At 38.4% G+C, this 18,038-nt stretch overlaps 1 protein-coding gene across 1 annotated transcript; it reads right to left on the bottom strand.

Moving 5' to 3' along the window:
• Window positions 1-356: 356 nt before the first annotated feature.
• LOC115693657 (peroxisomal ATPase PEX1) lies at window positions 357-16,757 on the bottom strand. The gene is made up of 17 exons (XM_030620692.2): window positions 16,469-16,757; window positions 14,403-14,576; window positions 13,739-13,835; window positions 12,758-13,240; window positions 10,602-11,336; window positions 9,254-9,345; window positions 8,023-8,096; window positions 7,670-7,892; window positions 6,703-6,796; window positions 6,418-6,572; window positions 5,205-5,435; window positions 3,734-3,934; window positions 3,117-3,242; window positions 2,961-3,022; window positions 1,757-1,874; window positions 685-969; window positions 357-569 (listed from the first exon to the last, which is right to left on the bottom strand). Exons 1-17 carry the CDS (start codon window positions 16,673-16,675, stop codon window positions 531-533), a joined length of 3,396 nt encoding a protein of 1,131 aa, XP_030476552.2. The 5' UTR covers window positions 16,676-16,757; the 3' UTR covers window positions 357-530.
• Window positions 16,758-18,038: the final 1,281 nt, after the last annotated feature.

The following is an 18,038-nucleotide window of genomic DNA, read 5'->3' as shown; positions in this document are numbered from 1 at the left end:
GTTTCTCAAATGAACAACATTTGCGTACGGGAAGAAGTTAATTATAATCAGAGATGAAAGGTTTTTAAAGATGGGGTTCCACAGCTTCCGTTGATTTTTGTTAAGATTGTCTCCTCACATTGAATGCGGTGCTCAAAGCCAAAGAAGCTGTGGAAATGGCAGCTGCTGCCAAGAGGCAATCTTTTTCATCCCCATTCTTCGATTCCGAATGCAAAGGGATTGCACCACAAGCTGTTTGAAGTTTGAGAATTGAATTGAAAAACCAACCTGAGAGCCTGCTATTTTATTGATTTATTCCCGAAGATGAACATCCTATATACGTCGCATACACACTACGAGAATGATACTATTGCAAGGATTGACTACAACAGATGCATAATAAGCAACTATCAGAATCCCCAGTTGAATTTCCTGATTGGGGATGCACAATTCTAGATTTGGGGATAGATGTTAGAATTCAATAACGAAAAGAATATATAGATGTGTCAAAAAAGGGACAAGACGCCATGGAAATGATTCCAGTCCGCTCGTCATGCTAGAGTTGCCCTCTTTCCTTTCGCATCTCTCGACTGCAATGAATAAGTTGTCAACGGATTAATGTGGGGAAGCGTGTGTGTGTGTGTGTGTGTGTGTGAGAGAGAGAGAGAGAGAGAGAGAGAGAGAGAGAGAGAGAGAGAGAGAGACCTGAGCAGCAGTAGATCTTTTTGCATCGAGAAATTCGCTGTAGATGCTATACAGTCTTCTCTTCTCAGCATCTGAGACTGACGGCCTTGCCTTTGAAGCAACGGACTTCAGAAGAGAGTCGGTTATAATTGGCTTTTTCCCATGCTGATCGACCTCCCCTCTGTCGAGAAGATCATGAACAGCTTGAAGCTGTGCATCGGAAAGCAGAGCTTGAAGATCAGCTCCACTGAATCCTTCTGTCATATGAGCTATGGCATCTAAGTCCACATTGCTGGCCAAGGGGAGCTGCACAAGGGCATTAAAGCAGCACTTAGGAAAACTTAAGCGTTGCCCAATGGTTGCTATTTTTACTACCTGATTAAACGGAACTGAAGTTATATAATGAAGTGAATCCACCCAATATCTTCCTAATTACTGAAAAGAAAACAAAAGGAGAGGATGACAATGTTTAGAGAGATTATACTAAATGATAACCAAAGGTAAGTCTTAGTCCTGTTTCATGGATCAGCTGAACAGGCCTTTTTTACTTTTATCACAGCAACGTCAGTAGGTGTTATATCAACCTGAGCCTCACCTGAGCCTCAAGGTCCAAGGTTGAAAGTGATTTACTATTGAACATCCGAACTTACCTGAGCCTCACCTGAGCTGAGCCTCACCTGAGCAGGTTGTACATCCAACCCGCAATGCTTTTTACTATGTTTTCCTCTATTTTACAATGCCTAGGGTGATTTGGCGCAAAATGACTTTTAGGGAAGTCATGGGAGAAGGGATTTTAACTTATAACTTAACGAGTTGCACCAAATGCACTCTGTCTGATGCTGTAAGTTCTAAGCAGGATCTCAGCCGCTCAGATTAACTCTGTTTCTAACTCTTTCTTTTGTGTGTTTTTAAACAATTCTCTGTTCATATGTAATCTTACCAATGCATCTTCCTCGCAAAAGTAGGATTGCGGATATATAGTTCTTTAACAAGTAATCCCATAAATTTCAATAGGTACCACCTGTTTTAGACCATGTCAAAGACGAATTGCTAAAAGTAAGCATTGGCAGATGGATGGAAACAAAGTTTCTACCTTCCTCGATAGAACTTTAAGAACATCCAGCCTCTCCTGTATAGAAGGAAAATCACAAAACAGAAGACGATCGAGCCTGCCAGGTCTCAGAAGCGCAGCATCAAGTAAGTCCGGTCTACTGCTTCACATAAAATGCAACTTCATTAGCACTAAAAGCACATAACTAGACAAATATAAAATAAAGGAAAAGGATCACGATGAAGACAAGTGAATTAGAATTATTAGGTTATAGATGAACCCATGACCCCTGAGGAAAACAAATGAGCACCTCATGCAGCAAAGATGTCATGATATAAATGAGAAATTGCACTATGCTCAATGTCACAAGACTGAAACGATCATAAGGGTGAGCATTGTTCCAAGGTAGAATTTGGAACTTGGAAACCTGATCAATGGAAACCTGTAGATTCCAGGTTCGAAGGTATGCAGGGTAGGTTTCAGGTTTCAAAAGCCTGGAACCTAAAACCCTTCGACAAGTTTTTTGTATTTTTTCTTGATCTAAGTTTTCGCGTGATCCTGCGTTATTCCATGGCAATTAATAATGAGTGTATAATCTGGAATCACTAGTTTGAGCTTTCATTTTATGACTTGTTAATGTTTTATATTATTCGTGTCTCTAAAATAAGTTGTAGTCAGTAGATCGTAGTAGAAAGTGGTGGTCATCAAAAGTGATGATTCACTGCAATTGTTCAATTAATAATATAGGTGGAACCTGGATAGACCCTGAAACCGACCCTGGAACCTGTGACAGGGTAGGTTCCATATTCCAAAAAATGAAGAACCTATTCCCATGGGTAGGTTCCAGGTGGAACTTGTACGGAACCTGAAACCACTCACCCCTAACAATCAACATCAGTTGATGCTGTTGTAGAGGCTCAAGACCAGCTTAATACACTTAGTGTAAGCTACTTCAGCAAATGAAAAGTAATTCACGCAATCCAAACTTTTGTTACCTTCTCTGATACATATGTAGTTTACCCAACACCATGTATCTGAGGTTTAAACAATTTTAAATCAATGAAAAGTCATATGTAGCAGTTTATAGTCTGCCTTGAAGGATTATTACAAAGTCTCCACACTAACTGTTTCCTATAAATTGTTTGCTAAAACATTCATAACAGAAGTGCAATTTCTACTAGCAGCTTATAGTTAGTGTGCTATTGGAAGTAGCACTTTTTGTTACCATGTCCAACAAAATTATTACCTTGTTGCCGCGAAAACAAACACTCCAGTTAAAACTTCAACACCATCTAATTCAGTCAAAAACTGCAGCAAGGAATTACATAACATTAGTAAGTCAAACAATTAAATAGATTTCACATGACCACCTTATAAGTGCTATTGAATGCAAGAAACTAACTTGATTGACGACACGGTCAGTAACCCCCGTATTATCATGCCCCCTTTTTGGAGCAATGGAATCAAATTCATCGAAAAAGAGAAGGCAAGGTGCTGCAGCTGCTGCCTTCGAGAATATATCCCGAACCTGTAATTTTCTAATTGCCGTAAGTTTCGAATATTCAAAACTTCTCCAGTTTGCTGAAAGAATCAATGCAATCCATGTGCAGAATGTAAAATCCAGTACAAATTTAATTGCCGATTTCAAATTCCTAGTAAAAAAGCTTCAAATATTTTATATCGTAATCTTTCTCTCAATCAAATGGTCATAGAGATCCTCCCGCATCATCAATCGTTTTGACTTGGCCACTTCAGTAGGTATTGGAGGATCCTGATTGCTGTCGTTGGCAACGACATAATTAGAACACCTTGGCTGCAGTGGCAGGATCCTCATTGCTGCTTTTTAGTTTATCCTATTTTGACTGCTCGCATACATTAAGGGACCTCTATTAAATGCATACAAAAGTAACAGAAGAAAGCACAATATTGTGAAATGTCTGGAAATAAAAAGGTTTTAAGACACGATTGCACAAGATGGAACACAATCAACATCATTATAGTTGATAAGAAGCCACTTACAGCTTGCTCAGAAGCACCAATGTACTTATTCAACAGCTCAGGCCCTTTCACTGATATGAATCGAAGAGAACAAGCTGCTGCTACAGCACCAACAATGTGTGTCTTGCCGCAGCCTGGAGGTCCATATAAAAGAACGTTTGACCGTAGCCTTAGAGGAGCTTGTGAAAACACTTTTGGAAATTTTGAAGGCAATTCGATCATCTGATATTTCACCAAGTATAGAGACAAGGAGGCATTCAAAAACATTTCATCAGCACATGTAAGAATGATAAACAAGAAGATAAACTAGGTTTATATAACAAGTTAACATTAATGACATTATCAGCAAAGAGTTTGTTTTCCAGAACAACCGGTCTCTTCATAGTCCAGAGTAAATAAGAAGAGTAAATAAGGACTGTTGCTCAGTAATTATGTAAAAGCACATCAAGAAACAAATAGATCATGTTCATTGAGAATCGTGTGGGTTTAATATGGCAGCATTGACTTAAAAAGATCTGTTCTTCATTAAATTCCTAAATTTACTAAACAGTGAGCATAAAAATTAAAGGGAATCGTGGGAAATGATACAGAAGCTAGTGGGTTTGGAAAGGAAATAAGAACTGAACCTTAAGGCAACAATTTAAAGACCATATCAAAACTAGTAGAATACATTATTCACTCATTTACTAAAAAGTATCTAGTAAGCTCCAGGGGCACCGATGTTAATACTCCAAGCTGGAAGCATGAATCTAACACATGAAACGATGAACCACCACCTATATCATCCTACAATAGTAAAAGTTGACATTATTGTTGACTCCTCCAACAGAAACATAATTTCGTTTAGGAGTATAGTAGATTCTCATCAGTGATGATGGCCAATAGCGAGATTACAAGCAGACAGCAATACATTCATCGATGAGCCTTCATGAGGATATCAAACAGGTGAAGGCAAGTGTCACGACCTAAGTGCAACTTGAGACATGCACGAAAATGAACAGAAGGCTGTATTTGTCAGATAATTGGTAGCTACTATCAGATGCTAGCTACTTGGAAAGGGGAATTTACTGTAAACTAGCTTAGCTTGTTTATATACTGCTCAAATTAGTGATCCACTTCTACAACTATCGTTTTATGAAAGTTCATGGTATAGGCGTCAGGTACCATCTGAAGCCCAACATATAGGTAATGTGTTTTCCATTAACACAGGAAGAGACTTAAGACAATAAGACACTTGACTTTGCATTTTCTTGATATCCTTGAAGAAACCTGAAGGGGAGCAATGTGTGTATTGAGATGCAAAAATAAAAAATAAAAAAGAGAAAAAAACGAATATTTAAGTCACAAACTTCAGCACACAGAGTAGCCAATTTTTTTGGCTAGTTTCCATCTAAGTACACAAATGTAAAAAGATTTATTGCAAAAAAATAGGGAATTTACGAAAGGGTCAGTAAGTTTGTTCATCTAACAAAAAGGCAAGAAAACATTTTACCTCCTTAATGGCATTCTTGATATCACTGAGTCCACCAACATCATCCCATCCAGAACGACCACCTTCAGGAGCAGTTTTTGTGATATCGCGCATAGCAACTGGAAGGAAGCCATGCAGTGCTCTCAAAAAATCATCTCTGAGAAGACTCATCTTCTCAGGCCTCTTCAAAGACAGTGAATAAGGCATAAAACGGCCAACAGCAGCATGAATAGCTCGATCAACTAATATTTCCTGAATGAAGTCAATAAAAGATTTTGCTTCCATTTATTTCTCAGGTAAATCAAATGTAGAAGACAACTAAAATACCAGACTGAAAAGACACTGATAAAATTGAAAGCATGCATAACATCGAGTTCACGACAATGATATAACTCAAAGACAAAAAAGGTACAAATCTGAAAGGTCATTTTCTTATTCAGAGTTTATCTATTCGCAACATCATCTGCTCAAGGACTAGCCTTAATGTACTACATTTTCCAGCACAACTTCGACAAAGTCTCATTAAACACATAGAATTCTAGTGGACATCATTTCTCTCAGAATTTTAAATAAGAGGATTTAAGCGTGTGTTTCTCCTATAATGATATTGAGAAAACTGTCACTCATCTTTTGTACACCAATCATGGACACAGCATATGAATAGCTCAATCAACTAATATTTCCTGAATGAAGTCAATAAAAGATTTTGCTTCCATTTATTTCTCAGGTAAATCAAATGTAGAAGACAACTAAAATACCAGACTGAAAAGACACTGATAAAATTGAAAGCACGCATAACATCGAGTTCACGACAATGATATAACTCAAAGACAAAAAAGGTACAAATCTGAAAGTCCATTTTCTTATTCAAAGTTTATCTATTCGTAACATCATCTGCTCAAGGACTAGCCTTAATATACTACATTTTCCAGCACAACTTCGACAAAGTCTCATTAAACATATAGAATTCTAGTTGACATCATTTCTCTCAGAATTTTAAAGAAGAGGATTTAAGCGTGTGTTTCTCCTATAATGATATTGAGAAAACTGTCACTCATCTTTTGTACACCAATCATGGACACAGCATATCTGCAGAGCCATTTATACTCCTTGAGCATCTTACTTTGGACTCAGATTCTACTGAGCAAAAAATTTAGTTGAGAGAGAGAGAGAGAGAGAGAGGATAATAAGAAAAAGAAGAGAAGGTACATTGTCCAGGTCAAAGTCACCATACCAAATCATAGGCATCATAACCATCACATTTGGATGCCACTTCATGTAAGATTTCGTCAGCGCAATCTAAAGAACGCTTCTGCATTTCATGTTTCAATATAGCTTCACGTTCCGTGGCAGCAGGAGCAGGCAGTTGCACATGGAAGTCAAACCTCCCTAGCAGTGATAAAATTTATAATCTGCAGTGAGAGTACCGAAAAGGAACAAAACAAAAATGAAGGAAAGCCATACAACACGAAACGTCTTCTTTAGAGATAAAGAAAACTCCAGCAAACACGAGGCGAACCTGAGGAACTCAAGGCCTGCGGTATTTTATCTAGAGCTCTCACCGTCGCAAGGAAAGCAATGGGTCCAATTCGACATGAGCTCGTCCTTTTTTCCTGAATGACATTTTTAAATGAGAGATGAATTGCGATAATATATCCAAACAATGTACTATAAAATACCAGTACTCTCTTTCCGTCATTTTCCTACTTGCTAGTTAACTATTGAGCAGGAAATGCCTCAAAAAATTTGATTCTCCATATCCAAAATGAAAGTAAATGGTTAAAAACGTGTGATTAGTTTTTTTTCCAGAGAAAGAAAACTCGAATTGGGGTTTTAGGAACATGGCTCAGTCATTCACTTTCCCCCGAACTCAAAGCTTAGCCAAAAGTCATCCTTGTTGCTAGGTTTCCACTCCTTGTCTCAGATAAAGGATCTCACCAACCTCCCCTCCATGAATCTAATTTTCACTAAAAGCAAATGAGCTCTCACACATGCAAGCATCAGATCATGCAGTCCTGCGCGCTAGAGAGTCCTTATGCCTTGCTCTTGAAAAGTAGCAATAAAATGAAATACCTTTTTGTTACAGATAAGTAATAACAGTCTTTGCTTTCTCAGCACTGACCTTTCTCTCTACTCACTTTAGCAAACTAATAGCCTTTAAGCTGCCAAAATTCCGTTGTGACACAAACAACATATAGGAAAATATGATATGACAACTTAAACAGTTTTCAACTTGACCAACTACCACTAGGATGGGAACTTCATTTGCGATTTATATAGTCTCCTTACAATCAGCATTAGCTACTCCTTTCTCTCATCCTCTTAAATAGCAAAGAAGACAGTATATCCCAGCATATTGGAGTATTAACATAAGAAAGATGGAAGAATATTGCATATACCTCTTGTAAATACTTCAAATAAGGGCAATGCATACGCTGAAAACATCTTCTAAATGTTCACTTAGCAATTTGAGGAAACTAGCTTACCGCATAATCATCCACAATGTCTATGAGAAATTCTGTAAGCTCCATTGCAGAAGTCGACGATACTGGCCCTTCTGAGTCAGAAGAGGAAGAAATGATGCTATCGAGATCATCAAAGACCACAAGTGAAGGTGCATGATCTAAAGCATTGGTTATGTATCTAGATAGTTTCTGACGGATGAGGGAACCCTTTTCTAGGGCAAACCGAGAACAATGAATAAAAACTCTGCATAGCAAACAAAAGGCCGGGCTTAGATCTCCAGGTAGTAAACTCAAATTATTCTGGCTTAGTCAAAACTACAAAACCAGAGAAGTGATCCCACGAGAAGAAAAATAATATGAATTAGTTTTCATACATGTGAGCAAAAAAGTCAGGCTGATACTTCAAGTTCTTTGCAACAGCACCTGCCAATAGCGTCTTCCCAGACCCCTAATAAAAGATAGTCATGACAACTATTATCAAGTAAATTACAAGATACAATGCTCCAACGAAAATGTTAAATACATTAGGCCTACAGCACAATACATTTAAAAGAAAAGGGTCAAGATCAAAGTCCAAACTAATTGACCGATATTACGTAATTCACGTACCAACTTTTGCAGGCATTTACTTCTACTTATCTAATTAAACAAGGTCAAATTGAACTATGTCAGCAGAGAATATATTGTCAAGACAAATTCCGCAGGTAAGATCGAGTGAGAAGTATAAATGAGCAAGCGACCTCAACAATTACTTAGGCAAGGTGTAAAAGAGCAAGCAACCCAAGTAGTACATGGAAATAACCATCCCCAGTTAAAAGGTCCCATTTGTCATCTGAAGAACCTACTGATGAAGATAGCATATGCTACAAATGATTCATGGACTTGTGTGGCACTAAGACCCAAATTCCACTAACATTTAACAGCATGATGCACTCAAAAGCCATAAAATGTTTGGCAAAGAGACACTATAAGCGATTAAGATGTTTTGGAGTACATATTATGCTTGACAATGTTCTAGTTAGATGAAATCAAGAAATAGAAGAAATACATTTCGATAAGGAGTCAGAGTTCCTTATCGTAAATTGTCTGTTACATCGATACTACGAGCATACTTTGTCTGATGCAATAGATATGGGCACCCATCCACTACCGTAAGATCTCAAGAACAGCGTTTCCTTTGTCACTGGCTTAATGTTGCTCAGTCATCTCTTAAGCATACTAAGATGCCATAATCATTGACTTTTTACTTTCAGAATTGCCATAATCACCAACTTTGTACTTTCAGGACTGTGCTTTGACCATGGAACGTCATGAACTTAAACTGGGTAGATTGAAGGGAAACAAACATATAGCACAATTTCAGAGGCCTCTGAAGGCTAGAGTTGAAAAAAGAAAACATTAGAATGCTTTCTACATTACATACAGCGGGCCCAAAAGCACAAATAAGATTGTGGAACATAGAGTACAGAAGATGGGCACATGCTGCAATCACACAATACTCTCATCCACACCCAATAATGATTAATGTTGTGTTAGTGTAGTCAACATTGCTAACAAAAGCTGATCCCAAACTGTTAAAATTTCAAAGTTTACAGATGTACTCACAGGAGGGCCATGTATTAGGACATGTCCAGGCAGAGGAAGATCATACTTGCTGAACCACATCCCAGAAGCTGAAGAGAGCAAAACCATCAACCCTGCATTATAGAATTATAATCACGATGGGATCTGTCAAAAGGTAATTACATTTGCCCTTCTCTGTTTTCCTTCAGGTAAGTATCAAAAGTATAAGGGAGGATGGCCACAATACGCCAAAATCAGAGAACACCACCATAAAACAGCAGCATAAATCTGTCAAGAAAGTGATTACGTCCTCCCAGTTTCCCGCACAACAAGTATATTGGCAGAATGGGGTCAAATTGATTATTGCCCTAAGTGAACTTACACCACAATGCACAAATAGCAACCTCTTAATAAAAACAAAAGGCAGCATGCAAGAAGGTTTTAGAGCCTTGTTATTTAGAGAAGAAATAAAGTTGAGCTATACAAATTGAAGTAAAATGCACAACATGAAAGTAGCATTCAAGACTTCGGAATTTCCAGCAAATTAATTAAGTCAAAACACAAAGAAAGAATCCTTGCAACATCTTTGAATCTCGGCTTCTGCATGTAGGCGATGATCAATCTGGATACATAGATATTTAGCAATACAAAATCCACGTAGCACAAGAGTTCCCTTGATGAACATATAATTTGCTATTCTGAACATAAGTAAAAGCCAGATCCTGTTATCAACTGAAGAGATTGACCTCAAGGCTGAAATTGAATTTACCTCCTAAATGAGGCCTTTTCAAAACAAATTGTTAAGCTCCATTTTATGCTAGAATACCTAAACTAGTGCTTGGGGTTTCAACCTCTAACTGCTTGTCGTGGTGAAGGGATGAAGTCGATAGCTGAGTTCATTCCTTTCTAACAAACAATCTGAACTAGATGCCGTGAGATTTTTAACTCAGACGAGGTCCCTATGCCATCAAATCCCAAACACAGGATCTAACACATAGATTACATCAGGAGGAAAACTTCTTTCTGTATCAGTTGCAGTTTACGCACACCCAATTCAAAAGTCAAATGTCATAACACTCTTCTCTTTCTTTTCTGTCCAAAAGCAATCTAGTCCTTAGTCCTAGTCCAGATATCTTTATGCGTCAGCTAGAAAAGGTGCTGTGTCTGACAAATGATTAAGGTTTCTGTTTTCTAGTCAGCATGAATATTTGGTGCTTTAGGAAAGGAATTCAAGCCAGTAGGGGTATAGCGTATGTATACATGCTCCTCTCTATCTCTCTCGCAGAGCAGGGTTATATGCTCAAATATAATCACTACAGTGATACAATAGTTGCAATAACAACTAAAAAGTAGATGCCTACAGCTCTAATTACTAAGAGGAAGTACCTACGGTTGACAACATCAGAAGCAGCTGTCCGAATCCAGCTCAATGAAGATAAATCTGCATCGAAGTCCTCCTCGTAATTTGTATCTTTGATATAATAAAGGGAAGTTGGGTCACCCCAACCCAACTTTTGGCCCAAGAACTTCATTTCTTCACTGAGCTTGTCATTCCCTTCATTTAATGCTAGCTCGTATGCACTGAACTTCTCATGTTGGGTTAATCCACCAGATATAGTCAGTGAGAATAATATTGAAGCCCTCTGTTCTTCCAATTTAGATCTGTTAGCCAATAAATTGTTTAATAACTTCTCCTTTCCTGGAGATCCAAACATGTCAATTTTTACAACAAAATGAAGCAAAGTCTGATTCCCCAAAAACAATGAAGTAACTTCCTTCTGAGAAGTAGAAGCAATAGTATCAAGATGTGCCAAAAGCCAGTATTTAAGAAGACACGGCAACCCAGAGCCATAAGAATTCTCATCATCCTTGTTTTCAGAAAGCGCACGAGACAGTGCATCAACAACTTTATTATGAGAAGACCAGTCTTCAGCATCCATAAAAAAGCCCGTGTGCACATCCAGATGCATCTTTTTCTTGCTTTTGTATCTGTGCAGATTAAGCTCTCCTTCCCCATTTTTCTCAGGAGTTTTTTCCTTCCCTAGCAACTTACAATGGGCAGGAGAGACCAACATCGACGAAATGTTCTTGTTCAAAATTGTAAAGGAACTCTTCATGTGAACCCCTACAAACAAGAGGGAAAATATTTCATGGCTTAATATTCTATGCTTGTTCTTCATCTACATGAAAGAAGTCAACTAAAGGAAAATACACATTAGCAAACTCAATTGAGATATTACAAGTACAAAACCAAATTATACAAAATCAAAAACTTGCTGAGTAGCCAGCCAACTAAAGTTAAAGATGACAGGTTTTCAGAGACTAGGATGAAAGGATACATGTATGCACAGCCGTATACAATATCAGGTTTTATTTCCGCATTGCCAACAGAAAATACAATACCAAGACATATCTTGGTTGACACTAAAAGAAAATTAGAATACAAAAGAGCTTTCAAATTGATAAGTAGGTTAACTCATTATGCACTGGTAAAGCATGGGAAGTTGTTGTGACACCGATCCTAGAAATAATATATGTAATGAACACATAAAGTTTGTAATGTACCACTTAGTTTTTTTTTTTTTTGGTCGAATGTACCACTTAGTTCATCAAATTTTTAGTGCATCAATTTAACAGTTATCAGGTACTTGCAGCACCATCCTTCAGCAATAAAAGCAGTGCTTCTTATGTCTTTTGGTCCTCGGACTAGAGACTTAAAAAGTCATTTTTTCTAATTCACCCCTAACTGTTTATTGTCTAAGCAAGTTTAGTTGTTTACGCAAACAAGCAGATAACTTAAAACAGCAGTTTGCAATGATAACACAGCGTAATTATGAACTCACAACGAAATAATGGTCTCTAAAAAGTTCCCAGGAGAAGATTTTATAGTTAATCATATATAAGCACTCAAAACTCAATTATCCAATGTACATGTAAAAAGTGAGCACTTTGGGACTTAAAACAATCAAATAGTGTAATGAGCTGAAAAGAATTTTGCATCTTTTACATAGTAAGAACCTCTCCCATGCCAAAATAAATGAGGTTATTTCCTCTGTTGAAAGGGCTTAAACTGGAACCCATTTATCTTAACTGGTAGACTAAACAGAGAGGCATTGCAACTCAGAATTTCAGGGAATAAGAAAATTGAAAGTTTAAGTTCGAAGATGCAACTACCTGCTACCTTTACGGGAGAAACTAGAAACACAATTCTCCGTGAATAAATCTTCCACTGGAGAGATTACTTCACTGATATAAAAAATTACTTAATAAAGTCAAAGTAACTTGACCTTAATTGGTTAAACTATCACCAACAAAAACAGAACAATTAAGAAAAAAATAAGAAGCTGCTAGAGCATTATAATAACATGAAGTACTACATGACGATAAAAATCAAACAGGCATTTGTGCGCTAACACCTATACTGACCCTGGAAATAACACGTGATTTTCATAGGCATGCAAGCAAAATGTTACTGCAGTCACATTATGCCAAAATCAAAACAAATGGAGTCATTACATTGATTCAAGATCTAGGAAACTTACGTACACGAATGAAGGCCAACTCCAAGATACATGCAAAGAGACCGCGAAATCATAATATGTCCTTTGGCCACAGATTCAGAAATCAAAAGGCAAACTACTGCATTACGTACTTCATTCTTCTCGATTCCTTTGCTCCCTTCCTTTCCATTCAAATTGATTTTCTGTTGGAAGGAATTGTTTGTAGGATTCTTGCTGCTCTCCTTTGCTGAAAAGGGTGTAATAATAACTGTACTAAGAGGATCAAAGCCAAAGTTCCTAGCAGTTTCTGGGTGAATATAAGCAATAGCTGTGAGAACTATTCCTAGATCAACACCGTTGACTTTATTCTTGTGTATCAATCTCTCATCCGGTTCTTGAATTCGCAGTAATGCCCTTTGTGGTTGTTGCTTCCTGTTGGGACACTGTGTGAAGTGATCTTCATTTCTCAGCAGATTTTTCCTGCGTCTCTTTGGGGCAACGGCAACTTCAGTCCCCGGCACAAGTTGGACTGAGAAAAATTCTCACGTCCGTCATGTTAGTACAAACACGCTCACAAAAACAGGTTACACATCTATACAACAAATTTGTACATTGCTTAACCTATCAGGAATGACGGTGCATCATATTCCACATTACTGGGGAATGATGAAATAGACCATATATTACATGCAGTTGTACCATGAGAACTTGCTCTGAATTGTTGTAAGAAATAGCACACAAGGCCACATTGAAGATAATCACTTTAGTGAATACACATATTGGATCTTAAAATCATACCACAAAAGCTAACACTTCATCTTCATCACGTTTAAGTTTGAGTAATCAGCAAAAAAGGTGCAGCTACACAGCAAACAAATGAATCTCTAATCATTTTGAAAAAAAAAAAAAAAAAAGAGCAAGGTGGTGATTCCATGGAGCTTAAACATCAAAGATTGCAACAATTGCTTGATAAAGTGCCTCAGCTACCGTAAAGTAGACAAAACAATTGCAGAAGATCTCGTCTGACCTACAGCTTTCTCTGGGTATGTCGAGATAACACGAAATGTGACGGCTTGGCCATGCAACCACAAGGGGAAGTTCATTGTTTCATGAAGAACCCGGACCTGCAAGGAAAAGAGAACCATGTAACATAGTAAGAAACTGCTTGGATGCTGCTTCAAACAAGGATGCTACATAGCCATTGTAGCAAAAGTGAAGTTAAGAGTAAATGATATATAAGGTAACATCAGTTACTTCATTGGAACAGTACCAACGTAATGCACAAACTAATTCAAAATACATCATTACTGAAATGACCTGCCTTCAAAGCTTTGATTTGAGAGAAAGAAAAGCAAGCCAAAGAGCTAGCCGTAATTCATCAATTATCCCCTAAAACTTTCTGCGTTGATAGACTCATCCCCCACCTCCACCTCCTTCCTAAGCAAGTTCAGAGTGACTTAAAAAACGATAAGCAAGTTAAGATGACTTATAACTTTCTTTCAGAGTCTAAGATTAAGCCTTAAGGAACTTCAAATTTTTTTAATTGCCGGTAGAGAAGGCATCGATGCGAAAAATGTTTAGTGCAAAACATGGCTTGTTCATATTCAACAAGACTTCCAGAAAAAGAGATCCTTATGCCAAGGATGATAAAGTAGCTACGATCCCGATTCAGAAACTGTTGACAGAAGTACCTGCTTCAACATAGCAGCCTCAGCATGCTCTGCGTTTAGCTCCAAAACTTCCCAATCATCCTCACTAAGTGGCTCCACCATAACTAGAGTAGCATTGGGCAAGTTTGATATAACTCGCACTTTAACAGTAACTCGATCAGGTAATGAAATGCACTCAGAAAATTGCTGAGAAACCTACAAAGAATATCAATCTGCAGTCACAAATATGGTAGATGAAGATTCCCAACACAAGCAACATGGGCACAAAACGACATTTATATTATGAGTCTCTAACGGAGCACAACATGTCTGAATGGAAAAACTCAAAAAGCAAGTCATAATGTTTGCTGCGAGGAGAAGAGACAAAACACGAACATTGCGTGAAAACAAAACCATAAATCTACAAGGATTCTATATTAAGGCCTATTGCATTAAGATCATCAACAGAAAACATTAAGATACTTTACAATTTCACTGAATTCATCATGATGCATAAGCAAGCATGCAATTCATCATCAGATACAATGGTCATACTGCTCTTTTTAGTGAATGTTCTATCAAGATGTAGAGAGAATCTCGGATTGAAGAACTTGGGACATACATGACACAACAAGCGAGATCAAAAGCAAGTGATAAAGTTTCAAGATCTAGAATAGCAAAAATCGAAGATAACGAAGCTAATTCAGAACAAACTGAAGAGAAGGAGGCTGATGGTTGCAAATCTAGTGATGAAGGGGATGTGAGCATGGATGGTGATGGTAATGATGTAGATGAGGTGGTTAATATTCATGAAAATTAGGCTATCTTAGAAGATAGAAGTTTGGATTTTGCCTGCTGAGTTTGAGTTTTATATTGATAGATATCAGATTCATTTCCATTTTAAGTTTCAAAAGCATTTTTTTTTTTTGTGAAACTTCTTGCATGATATCTCATTTCAGGATAATTTTTAAAGCCATTTACAAATTTTATAACTTGTCTGGTGAAGGATTTGTCGCCAATATTCAACTTAGTGCCTCCATCACTTGAGCAAGTGCGGTCCCTGGCTGGGTGAGGGCCTAGTTTAGCGCCTAGCACCCTAGGCATTTGGGAGCGTCTAGCGACTTAAGGGCACCTAGCGCTTTTAACAACACTGATCCTTTATATCTAGGACTAGATGGTTTCATCAACCAGCAAAATAAATAAATTGTTTCAGTGGTGGGATCTTTGTAATAGTTTGACTCTTGGAAAAAGCATTTCCTTGACTCTCGCTCTTACCTACGATCCATTCATCATTCCCACAGTTTTATTTCTTAAATTCGTGATCTTAACACTCTCCGAGAACACTAAAATGATCAAAACAACAAGATGCATTAGACAGTATTCAGTGATTAAAATCTTTTCAACTGGTATATAAAAATCTTCTCAATTCACTCAGAGAAGGCAACATAACTCTCGTAAGTTTTTTCTTGAACAAAGAAGTTGTACACGCCGGACCAAACCGGTAGCTGGCATTAGCTGCCGACCAAAGTACGAGAAAGAGCCATTGTATGCAAGTAACAGGACATATTTCAATCTTTCAAAAGCTCTATCCTAAAACGAGTACTCGCATCCTATCTCCATAGCTTTACCACCAAACCCAAACAAACCATTTCCACTACCATTTCTGCCGTCCCTCTGGCCATGTTGCCAAAAACAAGACTTTAACACAACCAGCCAGAACACTGAGCCACCCTGCCAATCGCAATCAATGGTTCACCAAGCAATCACTAAGCGAAAAAATCTACTCCAAACAAAAAGAAAAGAGCTTTAAGAGCACCCGCGTCGCCTCTAACGAACCAGAACCCACATCAAGAACTAATCTTCCCAATTTCCCAGAACAGTAAAAACGCCAATTCTGGACAGAGAGACACGCACGAACACAAAGGCCCAGTCCGTCTCTGCCTACTCTCAATTGCTCCGCACACCCAATTCAACGCGAAATTCACGCGCTAAGCGCAACTAAGCCTCGACCCAAAAGCACTCAAGCCATAGCAATTTAGCAAAGAACTCTTTTTTTTCCCCGCGCGCGAGAGAGAGAGGGCGAGCGAGCAAGAGAGCAACAGAGAGACCTCGATCGCCGACGAGGGAGACGCGGCGCCGGACCAGGCGACGACCCAGGAGCCGCGGGTGCGGAGGCAGCGGAGCTCGAGGGCGAGGGGGTGGGGGAGGAGCCCGGACGGCGTGGACTGCTGGAGGGTCTGTATCAGCGGCGGCGGGAGGGAGACGAAGCAGTCCTCCATGCCGCCGGCCGCCCTCACCTCGAACTCCAGCCCCATCTTCTTCTTCCTCTTCTTCCTCTTCTTCTTCTCCTTCAGCAGGTGCGGAGGTCCGGCGTGCGAAGAAGCAGCAGCAAACAAATCGCCGGGGAAGAAATAGAGAGAGAGAGGTTTGTATTCTCGAGGACACTGATAGATCATTCGGGGCTGACGTGGATATTTTAAATAATATTTTAAATTTTTTATGGTTTTTTTCTCTTATTTTTCCTTTTCTCTTTTTGCTTTTTTGTTTTGGAGTTAGGCCAACCGATTTAGAACTGAATTGGAAAGAGCGCATTAAGTTTAGGACTTTTTGGATAACTTTCCCAATGTCTTTGTGATAGAAAAAGGTTTTTTTCCCCTTTGCCACATGAAATTGGTAAGCGTCCAATCCCTTGGTCCGACTGAAAAATCGAATCCTAAAGCTTGATTTGACATTTCAATATATATAATAGAAAAAAAGTAAATATGGACCTAATACCATGTGAGATTTTCATGCTTATCAAGAAAACGAAAACATTTTGTTCATCATTATTCAAAGAAATGTCATCTTAGTTAAAAACTGACAATAAGGTTTTTTTGTTCTTTCTTGTGCTAAGATAAAATGTTTGCTATTCTAATGTAATAATTTACTTTAGCAAAAAAGAAAGAAAGAGAGTGATGATGAGATTAAGCTATCAACATTGATAGTTATGCTTCTCAAATTTATTTTCGCGATTATGGGCCGAAACCTACGGCTTTTACCTTTAGAGATGAAAAAAGCGAGATTAGAAAGAGTTTGACAAGCTTACACCGTAATTATCTAGAATATCGAATGAGAGTTTAGTAAAGAATGGCATTATTGCTATTAGTACTTAGATTAGCTTATTAAATTCGCGAGGAATAGCTTAGTAAACTATCAATACTTGCAAAGCCACGTTTTCCCTCAAGAAGTTTCCGAAGCTGAAAAAACAAATAAAATGCAGATGCACATGTTAGCACTCTTTTTCAATCCAATCAGGCGAGAAAGATCCGAAGTGCATGCGCGACAGTCGGGATAGATGCGTTATGCATTGCTTTGTGGGTATGATGCACCGCGCGCTCAATCTCGACTCGGTTGACTCGTACACCGTCACCAAACCTGTATAATGTATTCTGTCGGGCATGTGTCATGGACCAGAGGTTTCAGGGGACAATGGGCCGAGGAAGTGGCCGGGATGACCAGACAAGCCTTGAAGCTTCTAAGGGCCTACAGACTTCATGTGTACTCCAAAATATCCTTGAGGATGATATGGAAAATATACACTTATGTTCTAGAGTATTCATGTAATTAAAGTGGGCTATTGGTAGATAGGGAGATGAGATATTGGCCGTTAGATAAGAGAAGATGTACGATTGTAATTAA

This window comes from Syzygium oleosum, unplaced genomic scaffold (assembly GCF_021117445.2).
Source record: "Syzygium oleosum isolate NSW1041296 unplaced genomic scaffold, Sole_v2.1 Sole_v2.40, whole genome shotgun sequence".
NCBI classification, from domain to species: domain Eukaryota; kingdom Viridiplantae; phylum Streptophyta; class Magnoliopsida; order Myrtales; family Myrtaceae; genus Syzygium; species Syzygium oleosum.
The sequence above is the reverse complement of the archived record's forward strand: the minus strand, read 5'-3'. Positions and strand labels throughout refer to the sequence as shown.

Excerpts from the sequence above, each read along its gene's own strand:
- LOC115693657 (XM_030620692.2), bottom strand. The coding sequence starts at position 16,675 with ATGGGGCTGGAGTTCGAGGTGAGGGCGGCCGGCGGCATGGAGGACTGC. Across the intron at positions 7,893-8,022 it reads CCTGACTTTTTTGCTCACAT|AGTTTTTATTCATTGTTCTC; the intron begins GTATGAAAACTA and ends TTTGCTATGCAG. Across the intron at positions 3,023-3,116 it reads CTGACCGTGTCGTCAATCAA|TTTTTGACTGAATTAGATGG; the intron begins GTTAGTTTCTTG and ends TCCTTGCTGCAG.